Below are 15,055 nucleotides of genomic sequence, written 5' to 3' on the forward strand. Positions count from 1 at the left end.
ATTCTACTTCTTGGCATTTATCTGAAGAAAACAAAAACACGGACTCAAAAGATTTATGCAGCCACATGTTCATTATAGCATTGTTTACACTAGCCAAGACATGGAAATAACCAAAGTGTCTGTCAATGGATGAATGAATAAAGAAAACATGGAACATATTATATAATGGAATGTTATTCAGTGATGAATAGAGGGATATCTTCCCATTTATGACAATCTGAAAGGACCTTGAGGACATTAAGCTAAATGAAATAAGTTAGAGAGAGACAAATACCATGTGATTTCACTTATATAAGGAATCTTAAAAAAAAATTTTCTAAAACTGAGCTCATAGATAGAACAAATCAATGGTAGCCAGAGGTGGGGGTGGGGTGGGTGAAACAGGTAAATGGGATCACAAGGTATGGGCTTCCAGTTATAAAATAAATGCCTGGGGAATGTGATGTATAGCATAGTGACCATAGTGAATAATACTGAAATCTTTGAAAGTTGCTAGAAAAGTAGATTTTAAAAGCTCTCATGCAAGAAAAAAGACTTTGTAGTTATCAATTGTGACAGATGTTAACGTTAACCAGACTTATTGCAGTGATAACTTTGCAACATCTACGAATATCAAATTATGTTGAACACCTATAAACAATATAACGCCGTGTCAATTAAAACACAGTTTAAAACAAACAAACAAAGATAGATACACACCAGTAGAATTCAGAAGTCTCATATCAGGAGAGTACATGACACTACTGTAGTGAAATATTGAAACATTTATTGTTTCTACCACTGTTGACTATCTGCTTTCCCTATGACATGGCAATTACACTCTTACATATGTACCTAAAAGAGAGAAAATAGGGCAGAAAAAACTCTAAGAAATTATGGCTGACACATTTGACATTTATTGAAATCTATAAATCCATAAAGTTATCATCCTATCTACCTATTTGTCACAAATTATAAAAGAAAGTATGTGCAAGTTGTGATGTCTCATCAGAAGTGATTGATCCAGCTAAAAATAGTTATGGGACATTAATGAATTGATGTCTGAAAACAGGGTACAGTTTTGGCCTCTATTCCAGCTTTGGTGCCGAATTGCTAGTGAAGAACAATGTGCCAACATCTTCTACCTAAATGTACCTAATAAAGCTGGGAAACATTTTAGGTCAGTCACTACTGATTTGAAAGACATGTATATAGATACACGTGATCGTCTTGAATCTCAGACTTCGTCTGACATCACACTTGGACTTTAGCTGGCTTCATTCATCACAGAATGCATCAATATCCAGCAAGTCTCAACCTAAGTGTAGTCAAAAGAACAAAGAAAAGATGACTGCTCCGACCCTGGCCAAGGCAGGAAGAACTATCCCATGACCTGATGATGTCACATGACCAGACATGCTGCTGGGATGATTCCTTATTCTTTTTCCCTTCTGGAAAAGGTTCTTAAGTACTAGTCCTAATTAAAAAGAAGATCAAACACTAATTTACAGAGGCCTCAAAACACTAAAGAAATCATTTCCTCTTGGATAATTTCCCATTGACTGCAAAAACAACGTACACAACAAGGAAAGTCTTGCTTATTGGTCCCAACATTGGGGGTCCAGTGTATAAAAAGCCCCAGAACAGAAGCAGTCCTCAGAATCTGAGAAACTCACTTCTAAACAGAAGTCCACACTCCACCACTGACAAAATGACTCACTCCTGCTGCTCCCCGTGCTGTCAGCCCACCTGCTGTGAGCCCAGCTGCTGCCAGCCCTGCTGCCCCCCAACTTGCTATCAGGCTAGTGAAAACACCTGCTGTAGGACCACCTGCTGCAAACCCACCTGTGTGACCACCTGCTGTCAGCCCACCTGCGGTGGGTCCAGCTGCTGCCAGCCTTGCTGCCGCCCTGCCTGCTGTCAGACCACCTGCTGCAGGACCACTTGCCTCAAGCCTGTTTGTGTGACCACCTGTTGCCAGCCCACCTGCTGTGAGGCCAGCTGCTGCCAGCCCTCCTGCCCCCAAACTTGCTGTCAAACCACTGAAACCACCTGCTGCAAACCTACTTGTGTGACCACCTGCTGCCAGCCCACCTGCTGTGGATCCAGCAGCTGTGGACAAACCTGCAGTGGGTCCAGGTGCTCTCAGTCTTGCTGCCAGCCAGCTTCCTGTGCACCCGTGTACTGCCACAGAACCTGCTACCACCCCACATGCTGCTGCCTGCCTGGGTGCCAAGACCAGAGCTGTGGATCCAGCTGCTGCCAGCCTTGCAGCCGCCCTGTCTGCTGTCAGACCACCTGCTTCAGGACCACCTGCTGCCGCCCTACCTGTGTGTCCAGCTGCTGCCAGCCTTCCTGCTGCTGATCACCTTGCCAAGGAGCCACTGTCCCTATACAACACCTTCTATTAATTGACTTGCTATCTGGGGACAAACAAAATCACTTAGACTTTGCTGACAACTGGCATGCTCTACCAGAATTTCAGTTACTCATCTCCTTGCTTAAGAGCTTGTGAATTAGCTTCCTCCAATTGTCTTCCTCTGGTGTAGGAGGACCATGTGCCAACTTCCTGCATCTGTGATAAGGAAGCATGTCTTGGTTTTGACTCTGAAAATAGGATTGACCATCTAGTTCTTCTGAGTAACTTAAGAAAACGAGATCTCAGAATGTTTCTATAGGTTTATGCAGCCTATCATAATCTTTATAATCATATTTTCTCTTTTGCTATCCTCATAGTTCTTGTATCATGCTTTCTCCTTTTACGATCACTTTGACGTTTACCCATATGTTTCTCAATAAATGGTGTACCACAATTCTTCTATATGTGTTTGATTTATTGCACCACCTTCCTGACATAGAAATTTATATATCATATGCTTTATCCATTATGAGCATCATATTAGCCCCCTTCCTAATTATTATCTCATTATTAAACACCCATTTCATTGTGTAGTGTGATTTACCTAACAATAAACAGACTCATCCAGGATGAAGTCTTCTGTTCCTGCTCAAGGACACTTACATTTACATCCCAAGGAACTATTAATAGATGTCTAAGCCTCAGTGACTATGCCCTTGGTAAGCTATAGTTGCTGTCATTGTTCATGTGGCTATCTATAGCTGGGCCTGGACACACCATGAGATACTCCAAGGAAATTATGCTCACACTATTTCTCCCCGCCCTCTATCTTTTCACAATAATTATCCCTCAGCAATTAGTAACTCCTCTCTCTGCCCACTGGTCTATCTAGATGAGGAGTCCAAAATGACCAGGTGACAGTTTAAACATAGACTATATTCCCTAAAAGATGTGAGTTTTATAGTATTAAACCCTTCAATCCAGGAGAGTGTAGATCTATGGGGAGGGGAAGAACAGATTCCCATATATGTCACCCTGAGTTAAAGTGAGAGGGTTCACTGCTACTTCAGTTTCTGAAACCATGTATACTACCTTTGTGGATATACATGGTACTATCTATATGGGAACAACATAGAGGGCAACAACATATCAACCTTGTGTGTTGTCATCTCTAAGTTGGTTCTTTACTGCACATCTACAAAACCATTCTAATTTTCCATGGGCCAGCCATCTCTTGATGAAACTGAAAGAGGCTCAATACTCTTGGCTTAAAACTCAACATTCAGAAAACTAAGGTCATGGCATCTGGTCCCATCACTTCATGGCAAATAGATGGGGAAACACTAGACACTTTGAAAGACTCTTTTGGGGGCCTCCAAAATCACTGCAGATGGTGACTGCAGCCATGAAATTGAAAGACACTTGCTCCTTGAAAAAAAAGTTATGACCAACCTAGACAGTATATTAAGAAGCAGAGAATTACTTTGCCAACAAAGGTTCATCTAGTCAAAGTTATGGTTTTTCCAATAGTCATGGATGGATGTGAGATTTGGACTATAAAGAAAGCTGAGCCCCGAAGAACTGACACTTTTGAACTGTGGTGTTGGAGTGGACTCTTGAGAGTCCCTTGGACTGCAAGGAGATCCAACCAATCCATCCTAAAGGAAATCAGTCTTGACTATTCATTGAAAGGAATGATGCTGAAGCTGAAACTCCAATACTTCGGCCACCTGATGCGAAGAACTGACTCATTTGAATGGTCCCTGAAGCTGGGAAAGATTGAAGGCAGGAGAAGGGGATGACAGAGGATGAGATGGTTGGATGGCATCACTGACTCAATGGACATGAGTTTGAGTAAGCTCCAGGAATTGGTGATGGACAGGGAAGACTGGTGTGCTGCAGTCCATGCAGTCACAAAGTGTTGGACATGACTGAGTGACTGAACTGAACTGAACAAGATGATTCTAATTTTCCATGGGTCAGCCATCTCTGTCATGTGATGTATGGTAGAACAAGTAGATCCCTTGTTCATTTGCCTCTTATTGATCTTGTTCATTAAAAAGTGGGTCTGTGGGTCCTAAGTTTTACTATTCAGAATCCTATGACAATATTACTATAAGCTTGTGAATAGTACTCCTGATAGTAACAACAATCCATGTTTATAACATGGAATCTTATTAAAGAGGAATTGCTGTCTTTTCCATGCACACGTAGTCTAACAGGAAAACTAACTTGCTTTCAAGTTAGATGGCTAGATTTCCTGAGGGATATTATTCTCTGCTTCTGACCAGCAGCATATACAGCAGTGCCAGCCATGGTCAGAGCAAGCCTGTGCTGTTGGTCCACACAAACCTTCCATCCCTGCCACCATGGAGTCTGTTCCTGCTCTCTTGTATAAGTATCGATGTACCTAATGATCGAGATGGGATAAGATATCCCAAACTTGTAGCTGTCCAGTGTCTCCTTTGTGGTAAACACTCTGGAGGTCATTGATGTGGGACATAGTGGGAAACACTTTCTGCCCTCACACCTACCTCCATCTAAATAATTCTCCAAATCCCTTTACTTTCCACTCTTGCTTCTCCCTTGGCTCAATCCAATCAGTCAGTCCTTTTACCACTTGCAGATAGGCAAAAAGCATAATTTCCTCAGGGCACATTTCCTCAAAAACAAGAATATATATATATATATATAATGGACATGTGTACTGACTCACTGTTCACTGTGAGTATTTTCTCTTTCCACTACCCTTGCACAGCAGAAGTGTTATCTGTCATAGTCAAAATACTCCATTTGGCTTAAAAGCTTCTACTGAAGTTAACAGGTGATGAAATTTAAGATATTGAATGCTCATATATTATGATCAATTTGATTTTGTAGAAATCAAATGGAATTGGGATGTAATTATTTTAAATATTATTTTTAATTAGATATAATTACAATATTGCAATGGTTTCCACAATACATCAACATAAATCCACCATAAGTATATATAAGAAGGAGGAAACAGACAGAACAGGCTCCATCTTGAAAGCAGGACTCCATCTTGGGCCGGACTGTGGACTTTGAGCTATATGACCAGTATCTATAGAAACAACATACCAACTGGAAAACCAGGCCCCCTGAATGGAAGAGCCCCAGGGCTCATACCTAGACTCTCTGTTGCATAAAAGAACACCCTAATTATCTGTGTAACCAAATAGAATCATAAATTCTATTATGCTTATTGGGGTATGACAACAGGCCTATTGATAATTGTCCACTGTTAACTACCTAGGCTTAAGGTATATGAATCACAGGTTAACTTTGACTGTTTCTTTCTTTTCCTTTGTTCAGACTAGTTTCAGGGAATCTGGGGAGGTGGGTTTGGGCATGTACACTTAGGGTATGTATGGTTTTAACAAAAACTGGTCGGGGTCCTTGGCTAAGAGGAGACGCTACCTTGGGCCCGCTGGTGTAATAAACTGCACTCCACTATCTGCATTGTCCTTCTGAGTTTGTTTCCAGGAAGGTGTGGCTACAACACAAACATCACTTCCTCCTAAACCACCTTCCCACCTCCTTCTCCATCCCACCTCTCTAGGTCATCACAGAGCACCAGCTTTGGGTTCTGCATCTTACCACAAATTTCCACTGGCATCCACTTTATGGGCTTCCCTGGTGGCTCAGATGGTAAAGAATCTTCCTGCAATGCAAGAGACCTGGTTTCAAACCCTGGGTAGGAAGATCCCCTGAAAAGGGAATGACTCCAGTGTCCATAGAATCCCATGAACAGAAGAGCCTGGCAGGCTACAGTTCATGGGGTCTCAAAGAGTCAGACATGGCAGAGTGACTAACACACACACACACACATATACACACATTCATTTCATATATGGTAACGTATATGTTTCGATGCTACTTTCTCGAGTCATGCCACGCTCTCCCTCCTGCACTGTGACTATACATCTGTTCATTATGTCTGTATCTCCTTTGCTGCCCTGCAAATAGGATCATCAGTACCATCTTTCTAGATTCTATACATACACATTAATTTGCAATATTTGTCTTTCTCTTTCTGACTTACTTCACTCGTATAATAGGCTCTAAGTTCATCTGCTGCATTAGAATGGATTCAAATGTGTTCCTTTCTACAGCTGAGTAATATTCCATTGTGTATGGAATGTACACAATTATGTACCACTGTTGTAGCCATGCGTTCTGGGAAACAAACTCACTCAGAAGGACAATGCAGATAACGGAGTGCAGTTTATTACACCGGCAGGCCCAAGGCAGAGTCTCCTCTTAGCCAAGAACCCTAACCAGTTTTTGTGAAAACCTTATATACCCTAAGTGTATGTGCCCAAACCCACCTCCCCAAATTCCCTGAAACTAGTCTGAACAAAGGAAAAGAAAGATACAATCAAAGTTAACCCGTGATTCATATGCCTTAAGCCTAGGTAGTTAACAGTGGACAATTATCAATAGGCCTGTTGTCATACCCCAATAAACATAAGAGAATTTATGATTCTATTTGGTTACACAGATAATTATGGTATTCTTCTAGGCAACAGAGTGTCTAGGTACGAGCCCTGAGGCTCTTCCATCCAGGGGGCCTGGTTTTCCAGTTGGTATGTCATTTCTATAGATACTGGGCATAGAGCTCAAAGTCCACAGGCCGGCCCAAGATGGAGTCCTGCTTTCAAGATGGAGCCTGTTCTGTCTGTTTCCTCCTTCACAACAATTTCTTTATCCATTCATCTGTTGATAGACATTTAGGTTGCTTCCATGTCCTTGCAATTGTAAATTAGTGCTGCAATGAACATTGGGGCAGATATGTTTTTTTCAATTAAGGTTTCCTGAGGGCATATGTCCAAGCAGCTCAATACCAGAAAAACAAACAACCCAATCAAAAAGCGACCAGAAGGACTAAACAAGTGAAATGTTGTTCCTAAACCATGAAAGACGACAGGATTCTTGGCCTCTGGAGAAGAATTCAATCCGGGGCCGGTGACGAGGTTTGATCACTCAGAGCTTTTGTTTCATAAAGTTTTGTTAAAGTATAAAAGAGAAAGAGAAAGCTTCTGACCTAGACATCAGAAAGGAGCAGAGAGAATGCCCCCTGCTAGTCTTTAGCTGGATATTATATAGCTACTAACAGTCTGCTAATCAGAGAAAGGAAATGTTTCAAAACTCAGAGAATGGCACCAGGCCCCTCACCCACAACATGCATTTTGAGATAACATTGGCACCAGTTGAGTCATCCTGGGCCATAAAACAATTGACATGAATCTTGAAGAAAGGCAGTTTTCCAAGCAAATATATAATTTCATTAACATTGATTAGGAGAACAATATATGAGTAAAACACACTGGTTTGTCAAGTTGGTTCTGAGTCTTAGGTGGAACCAACTTGAAGACAGTGTCTAGAGTAAATACATAGTACATTAACATAACTTAAGACAAACATCTCCATAAGAAAAATGTCTTGGTTAGCTCAAGGTTTGAGAAAAGTTAAGTTCAGGTGGAATCAGGTGTCATCATGGCAACACAGAATTTTAAGAGAAATCTCTTTTTAAATTTGTATAGAGAAGTGAGGAAAAATCTTATTTGTATAGAGAAGGGGGGAAAAATCTTAACACTTGTTGTTTGTTTCCTCCTGCCACTTCAGAGAGAGATAAAAAATGTCTGACATTTGCAGCCTACTTCCTCCATTTGGAGACCCCTGGCCTTCCTGCTTGTTACCCTCTCACAAGCATTTCTCCAAAGAAGACATAAAGATGGCTAATAAACACATGAAAAGATGCTCAACATTGTTCATTATTAGAGAAATGCAAAGTAAATCTACAATGAGGTATCATCTCACACCACTAATGTTGGGACCAATAAGCAGGACTTTCCTGGTTGTTCTTTATGTTATTGTAATAGTTTAGGGTAATTGTCATGGAGGAAGTTGCTTTCTTAGTGTTTTATAGAGAGGCTTCTGTAAATTAGTATTTGATCTTTTCCTTAATTGGGTCTAGTACTTAAGAATCTTTCCTAGAAAGGAAGAAGTCAGGAATCATCACCAGCAGCATTTCTGGTCCTGTGACACCATCTGGTCACTCAGTAGTTCCTGCTGGCTCTTCGAAGGTCAGAACTGTTCTCCCTTCTCAGCTTTGCTCCTTTGGCTCTGCTTAGATTGGGATGTGCCTCGAAAGGGTTGGGATGCTGATGCATTCTGTGATGAATGAAGCCTGCTTGAGTCCAACTCTGATCCCTAGAAACTTGTGTTCAAGACTTCCACATCTGTCCATATCTGGGACAACTTATTCAATATGTTTCCCAGTTTTATCAGAGACATTTAGGTATAGAATGGTTTGCACAATGTTTTTTATGAGAAAATCAGCACCAAAGCAGGAGACTAGAAGCAGGCATAGAAACAGTACACTGGAATTCAGATAGCATCAACCAATTAATATTCCATCCCCATCTTGTAGCTGGGTCAGTGATCTGGGGTGAGACCTCCAACTTATACATAGATTTTTTTAAATTGATGCAAATATAATGATAGCCAAGGTATATTTGAATTTGGTAATTTACATATTTTAACAGATGTTGAATGCATGAGACATAATTTCTTAAATTTTTTCCTGTGCAATTCTCTCCATCTCTCTTCCTCTAGTTACAAATGTAGGAGTGTAATTGTCATGTCATACGGAAAGAATTTGGGCTTCCCTGATAGCTCAGTTGGTAAAGAATCTGCCTGCAATGAAGGAGACCCTGGTTCAATTCCTGGGTTGGGAAGATCCACTGAAGAAGGGATATGCTGCCCACTCCAGTATTCTTAGGCTTCCCTTGTGGTTCAGCTGGTAAAGAATCTGCCTGCAATGCAGGAGACCTGGGTTCAATCCCTGAGTTGGGAAGATCCCTGGAGAAGGGAAAGGCTACCCACTCCAGTATTCTGACCTAGAGAATTCCATGGACTGTATTGTCTATGGGATCACAAAGAGTTGGACAAGACTGAGCTACATTCACACACAGAGGGAAAGAATATAGTCAACAATATTAAAAAAGAATAAAACAGTATTTTAACATTTCACTACCAGCAGAGTTATATGCTTTCCTGTCTATTATAAGCTTTCTGAATTCTACTGGTATGTGTCTCTCTTGTTTTTATAAATTGAGGTATAATTGTCATAATACATTATATTAGTTTCAAGTGTAAATCATAATGATTTGGTATTTGTATATATTGCACAATGATCACCACAATAAGTCTAGTTAAACTCCATCACCAACTACAGTTACAATTTTTTTTGGAGTGATGGGAACTTTTAATATTTACTCTCTTAGCAACTTTCAAATATGCAATAGAGTGTTATTAACTATAGTCACTACACTGTACATTACCTTCCTCATGAGTTTATTTATAACTGGAAGCGTGTACTTTTGACTCACTTTACCCATTTTGCCCACCCTCCACCACCCCACTCCAACTTTGGCTACCATTAATGTGTCCTCTCCATCTATGAGTTCAGGTTTTTGTTTTGGGGGGTTCTTTTTCATTCCAAATATAAGTGAGATTATATAGTATTTGTCTTTCTCTGTCTGACTTGTTTCACTTAGCATAAAGTCTTCCAGGTACATTTATATTGTCACAAATGGGAAAACAGCTTATATTTTACTGCTGAACTGTATTCCATTGCATAATACATAACATGTTTTCTTCATTCATCCATTGATGGACACTTTGGTTGTTTCCATATCTTGCCTATTGTAAATAATGCTGCAATGAACATGTGGGTTCTTCTATTGTTCCCAGTTAGTGTTTTATTTTCTTCAGATAAATACCCAGAAGTGGAATTGCTGGATTGGATGGTAGTTCTTCTTTTAATTTTTGAGGAACAGGCATAATCTTTCTCATAGTGGCTGCACCAATTTATGCTCCCACAAACAGCCCATAAATGTTCTTATTTTCTCCACATTCTCACCAAGACTTGATGTAGCTCGTCTTTCTGATTATAGTCATGCAAAACCATGAGGTAATAAATCATCATAGTTTTGAGTTGCATTTCCCTGATGTTTAGTAATGTTGAGCACCTTTTTAGTACCTGTTGGCCATCTGTATGTCTTATAAGAAAAAAAATGTCTATTCTGAATGTCTGCCCATTTTTTCAATCAGATTTTTTTTTTTTTTTTTTTGCTATTGGGTAAAGTGAGTTCTTTATATATTTTAATATCGATCCTTATCATGTATATGATTTGCAAGTATTTCCCCCCACTCAGTAGGCTGCCTTTTCATTTTGTTCGCTCTTCACTTCACTGTGTGGAAGCTTTTTTCTTTTTGCCATGCCATGTGGCTTTTGGAATCTTAATTCCTGGACCAGGGATTAAACCCAGGCCCCCGGCTGTGAATGCACAGAGTCACACTCAGTAGACCACCAGGGAATTCTCGTTTTTTGGTTTGATGTAGTCCCACTTTACTTTTTACCTTTGTTTTTAGTGTCTTTTTAAATTTTTTTTTAATGCACCAAGACCAATGTTAAGGTCTATGTTTCCTCCAGAAATTTTATGGTTTCAGATTCATCTTTAATCCATTTTGAGTTTTATTTTCTTTTTGCCAGTGTTGGTCTTCATTGCTGTGTGCAGATTTTCTCCAGTTGTGGTAAGTGAGAGCTACTCTCTAGTTGAGGTGTGCAGGCTTCTCACTGTGGTGGCATCTTTTTGCAGAGCACAGACTCAAGAGTGCAGGGGCTTCAGGAGATGTGGCAGGTGAGCATATTTGCTCTGAGGCATGTGAAATATTCCCAGACCAGGGATCAAACCCATGTTCCCTGCAGTGGCAGGTGGATTCTTGACCACCAGACCACCAGGGAAGTCCATTTTGAGTTAATTTTTGTGTATGGTGTAAGATAATAGTTCAGTTTTATTCTTTTGCAAGTGGCTGTCAGTTTTTTCAACACCATGTATTGAAAAGATTGTCTTTTCACCATTGTATATTCCTGGTTCCTTTGCTATAAATTAATTGGCTGTAGAATGTATGGATTTATGTCTGGGCTCTCTATTTTGTTCCATTATGTATGTGTGTTTTTATGCCAAACCATACAGTGTTATTTACTATAGTTTTGTAACACACTTTGCCATCAGTGAGCATTATGTCTCCAGCTTTGTTCTTTATCAATATTGCTTTGGTTATCTGAAGTTTTCTATGCTTCCATACACATATTATAATTTTTTTTCTTATTTTGGTGAAAATGCCATTGGATTTTTAATAGGGATTGCAGTGAATCTGTAAATTACTTTAGGTAGTAAGGGTATTTCAACAATATTAATTATTCTAACCCCTGAGCAAAAAATTTGTTTGTATTTTCTTCAATTTCTTTCACCAGTGTATTATTATTATAGTTTACAGTGTTTACACTGTAGTTTGCAATGTTCTTTCATTTCTGATTTTATTAAATTTGAGTCTTCTCTTTTTCTTAGTGAGCCTAGATAAAGTTTTTAGTTTGCTTATCTTTTTTTAAATAAAAACAGCTTTTAGTTTTGTTGATCTTTTCTCTTGTTTCCCCCCCCCCCTTTTTAGTCTCTGTTTCATTTATTTCCACTATAATCTTTATTTCCTTGCTTCTACTCACTTTGGACTTCCTTTGTTCTTTTTTATCTAGTTCCTTGAGTATTAACTTAGGTAGTTTATTTGAAATTTTTTTGTTTCTCAATCATTCATTGCTATTAGCTTCTCTTTTAGAACTTCTGTTTCTGCCCCCCATAAATTCTGGTATGCTGTAATTCCATTATCATTTGTCTCAAGGTATTTTAAAATTTCTCTTTTGATTTCTTCTTTGATTCATTGGTTGTTCAGTTGCATTTTATTTAATCTCCACATCGTGAATTTTCCAGTTTTCTTTCTAATGTTGGATACTACTATGGTTTCCAAGTATACTTTATATAATTTCAATCTTTTAAAACTTATTATGAGTTTGTTTAGTGAGCCAACATATGATCTATCCTGAAGAATGTAAAATGTGTGTTTGAGAAGAATATGTATTATGTTGCTCTTGAAAGCAATATTCTATATATGTCTGTTAAGATGGATTTATATATGGTGTCATTTAAGGCCAATATTCCCCTGTTTATTTTTTGGTCTGGATAATCTATCCAGTGGTGAAATTAATGTCCTCAAGTGGACATATTACCATATACCTGTCTGCTTCTTCATTAAGTCTGTAAATATTTGCATTATATTAATATATTTAGGTTATCCAATAGCATAAACATTTTGATCACAAAATTCCATAAGCAATTCTATAATTAGTGTTTTCCAACAAAAATGCAAATATATAAAAATTATGTAAGTAAATATATATTTATATGTAATATTTATTTACATATTTATCAAAAGACATACAGAAATGTTTTTAGTTAAACTAGTTTAACATCTTTACTTTTTCAATAGTCTCAAACTGCAAACTATAGATATATGAGATATATATATATATAGATATATATATATATCATATTTTTGCATGGAAAGCATTTTATAGCTGAAATTTAGAATGCAGGGAGCATTTTTCTTGGGTCCTTAGGTGTTGTCCAGCCACTCATGCATTCATCTTCATCAAATATTTGTAAGCATCCCGTGTGAGAAAGAATATCATCTAAAGAGATGTTCTTTGACCTGAGAATGTGATGACCGAGTAGAAAGAATTAAGTAACTTCCTGCAAAATATATTATGCACCAAAGAAGTCTCTGAACTGATTCTTGCATACTCAGAAATCTGCTCTGATTCACATACCCCTCTCTTTGAGGCATAATAATTTTACCTATTCCATAAACTAATATGCCAATTTATTAACCACAATTGGGCTTCCCTGGTGGCTCAACTGGTAAAGAACCCTCCTGCCAGTGCAGGAGACACAAGAGACATGGGTTCAATCCCTGGGTCAGGAAGATCCCATGGAGAAGAAAATGGCAATTTACTCCAGTGTTCTTGCCTGGAAAATGCCGTGGGCAGAGGAGCTAGAAGGCTATAGTCCATGGGGTTGCAGAGAGTTGGACACAACTGAGCACACATGTGCGCACACACACATTAATCATAATTAAAACTATAATAACTATAGTTTTGACAGTCTATTAGATCGGTCATTTCTCTGTGCAGGAATATCTGAAAGGAAAGTCAAATAGTAACTGGAAGTTTATTTTGTGAGAGCAAAGAATCAAAATAAGTATTAGGAACAACAAAATGTTGAGTAGTATCCCATGCACTCATGTCAAACACGTGGTCTTTCCTAAGGGACTGGAAAACTCAGGGGCAGGGCCCCTCGCGCCTGTGCACTGCCAAACCTTGTATGTGTGTGTGCCTCTCCTGACTCTGAACTTCCATGGCCAACTATCCCATCCCCATTTAAGAAACACACATTCATTTTCCAAATCCTCTTCAAACTTGAAGAAATTCTGCTAGTCTTGATATCACATTTTCTCTCTAAAGTGTCTTTGTATTAACTAGTCCTATTTATGTCTAGTCCTATTTATGTCTGTAAATTCAACTTTAGAGGGGAAATCCTGTCAACTGCAGTTGATATGACTATGTGTGCAAAAAAAAATTTTTTTAAGCCCATCTATTGATAAACGTTTAGAAATAATTAGGACGCTTGGTTATAATATCAACACACATAAATTAATTACTTTTATATATGTCAGAAATATTGAGAAATTAAAATTTTAAGTTGTACCCTATAGTAGCATAAACTGTCAAGTAATTAGAAAGAAATATAATAAAAATGGGAAAGACCTCTACAGAGAACAGTATAAACATTTTGACCAAGCAGTTCTACTTACTGCTGGCTTTCAGCATCACTTGGAAGTGAATTTGTCCTGGGAACAGCAAGGTTGATTTGTGAGATGGTGGTTCTTTGGTGAGGTTTTCAGCAGCAGGAAGGCTGGCAGCAGGTGGACACACAGCTGGGGTGGCAGCAAGGCTGGCAGCAGCTGGATCTGCTGCAGGTTTGTCCACAACTGCTGGACCCACAGCACGTGGGCTGACAGCAGGTGGTCACACAAGTAGGTTGGCAGCAGGTGCTCCTGCAGCAGGTGGTCTGACAGCAGACAGGGTGGCTGCAAGGCTGGCAGCAGCTGGATCCACAGCTCTGGTCTTGGCACCCAGGCAGGCAGCAGCATGTGGGGTGGTAGCAGGTTCTATGGCAGTACACAGGTGCACAGGAAGCTGGCTGGTAGCAAGACTGACAGCACCTGGACCCACTGCAGGTTTGTCCACAGCTGCTGGACCCACAGCAGGTGGGCTGGCAGCAGGTGGTCACACAAGTAGGCTTGAGGCAGGTGGTCCTGCAGCAGGTGGTCTGACAGCAGGCAGGGAGGCAGCAAGGCTGGCAGCAGCTGGACCCACCGCAGGTGGGCTGACAGCAGGTGGTCACACAGGTGGGTTTGCAGCAGGTGGTCCTACAGCAGGTGTTTTCACTAGTCTGATAGCAAGTTGGGGGGCAGCAAGGCCGGCAGCAGCTGGGCTCACAGCAGGTGGGCTGACAGCAGGTGGTCACACAAGTAGGTTTGCAGCAGATGGTCCTGCAACAGGTGGTTTGAGAGCAAGTTGGGGGGCAGCAGGACTGACAGCAGCTGGGCTCACAGCAGGTGGGCCGGCAGCAGGTGGTCCTGCAGCAGGTGGGCCGGCAGCAGGTAGGTTGACAGCAAGGGGAGCAGCAGGAATGGGTCATAGTGTCAGGTGTGGAGGGGTGGCTTCTGAGC

At 40.0% G+C, this 15,055-nt stretch overlaps 2 protein-coding genes across 2 annotated transcripts in view; one reads left to right on the top strand and one right to left on the bottom strand.

Moving 5' to 3' along the window:
* The window catches only part of LOC122442000 (keratin-associated protein 9-3-like), a 28,038-nt gene extending 12,983 nt beyond the window's left edge, over nt 1–15,055 (bottom strand). The window contains exon 1 of the mRNA XM_043469227.1: nt 14,134–15,055. Coding sequence (XP_043325162.1) covers nt 14,221–15,024 — 804 coding nt within the window. The 5' untranslated portion in view covers nt 15,025–15,055 and the 3' untranslated portion in view covers nt 14,134–14,220. The remainder of the gene's footprint in view (nt 1–14,133) is intronic.
* Nucleotides 1,642–2,792, top strand: LOC122442035 (keratin-associated protein 9-2-like). The gene has a single exon (XM_043469310.1). It carries the CDS (start codon nt 1,691–1,693, stop codon nt 2,342–2,344), a length of 654 nt encoding a protein of 217 aa, XP_043325245.1. The 5' UTR covers nt 1,642–1,690; the 3' UTR covers nt 2,345–2,792.

Source organism: Cervus canadensis, chromosome 1 (genome assembly GCF_019320065.1).
Source record: "Cervus canadensis isolate Bull #8, Minnesota chromosome 1, ASM1932006v1, whole genome shotgun sequence".
Taxonomy (NCBI): domain Eukaryota; kingdom Metazoa; phylum Chordata; class Mammalia; order Artiodactyla; family Cervidae; genus Cervus; species Cervus canadensis.

Bases quoted from the DNA above. Each gene is read 5' to 3' on its own strand.
- LOC122442035 (XM_043469310.1), top strand. From the start codon at position 1,691: ATGACTCACTCCTGCTGCTCCCCGTGCTGTCAGCCCACCTGCTGTGAG.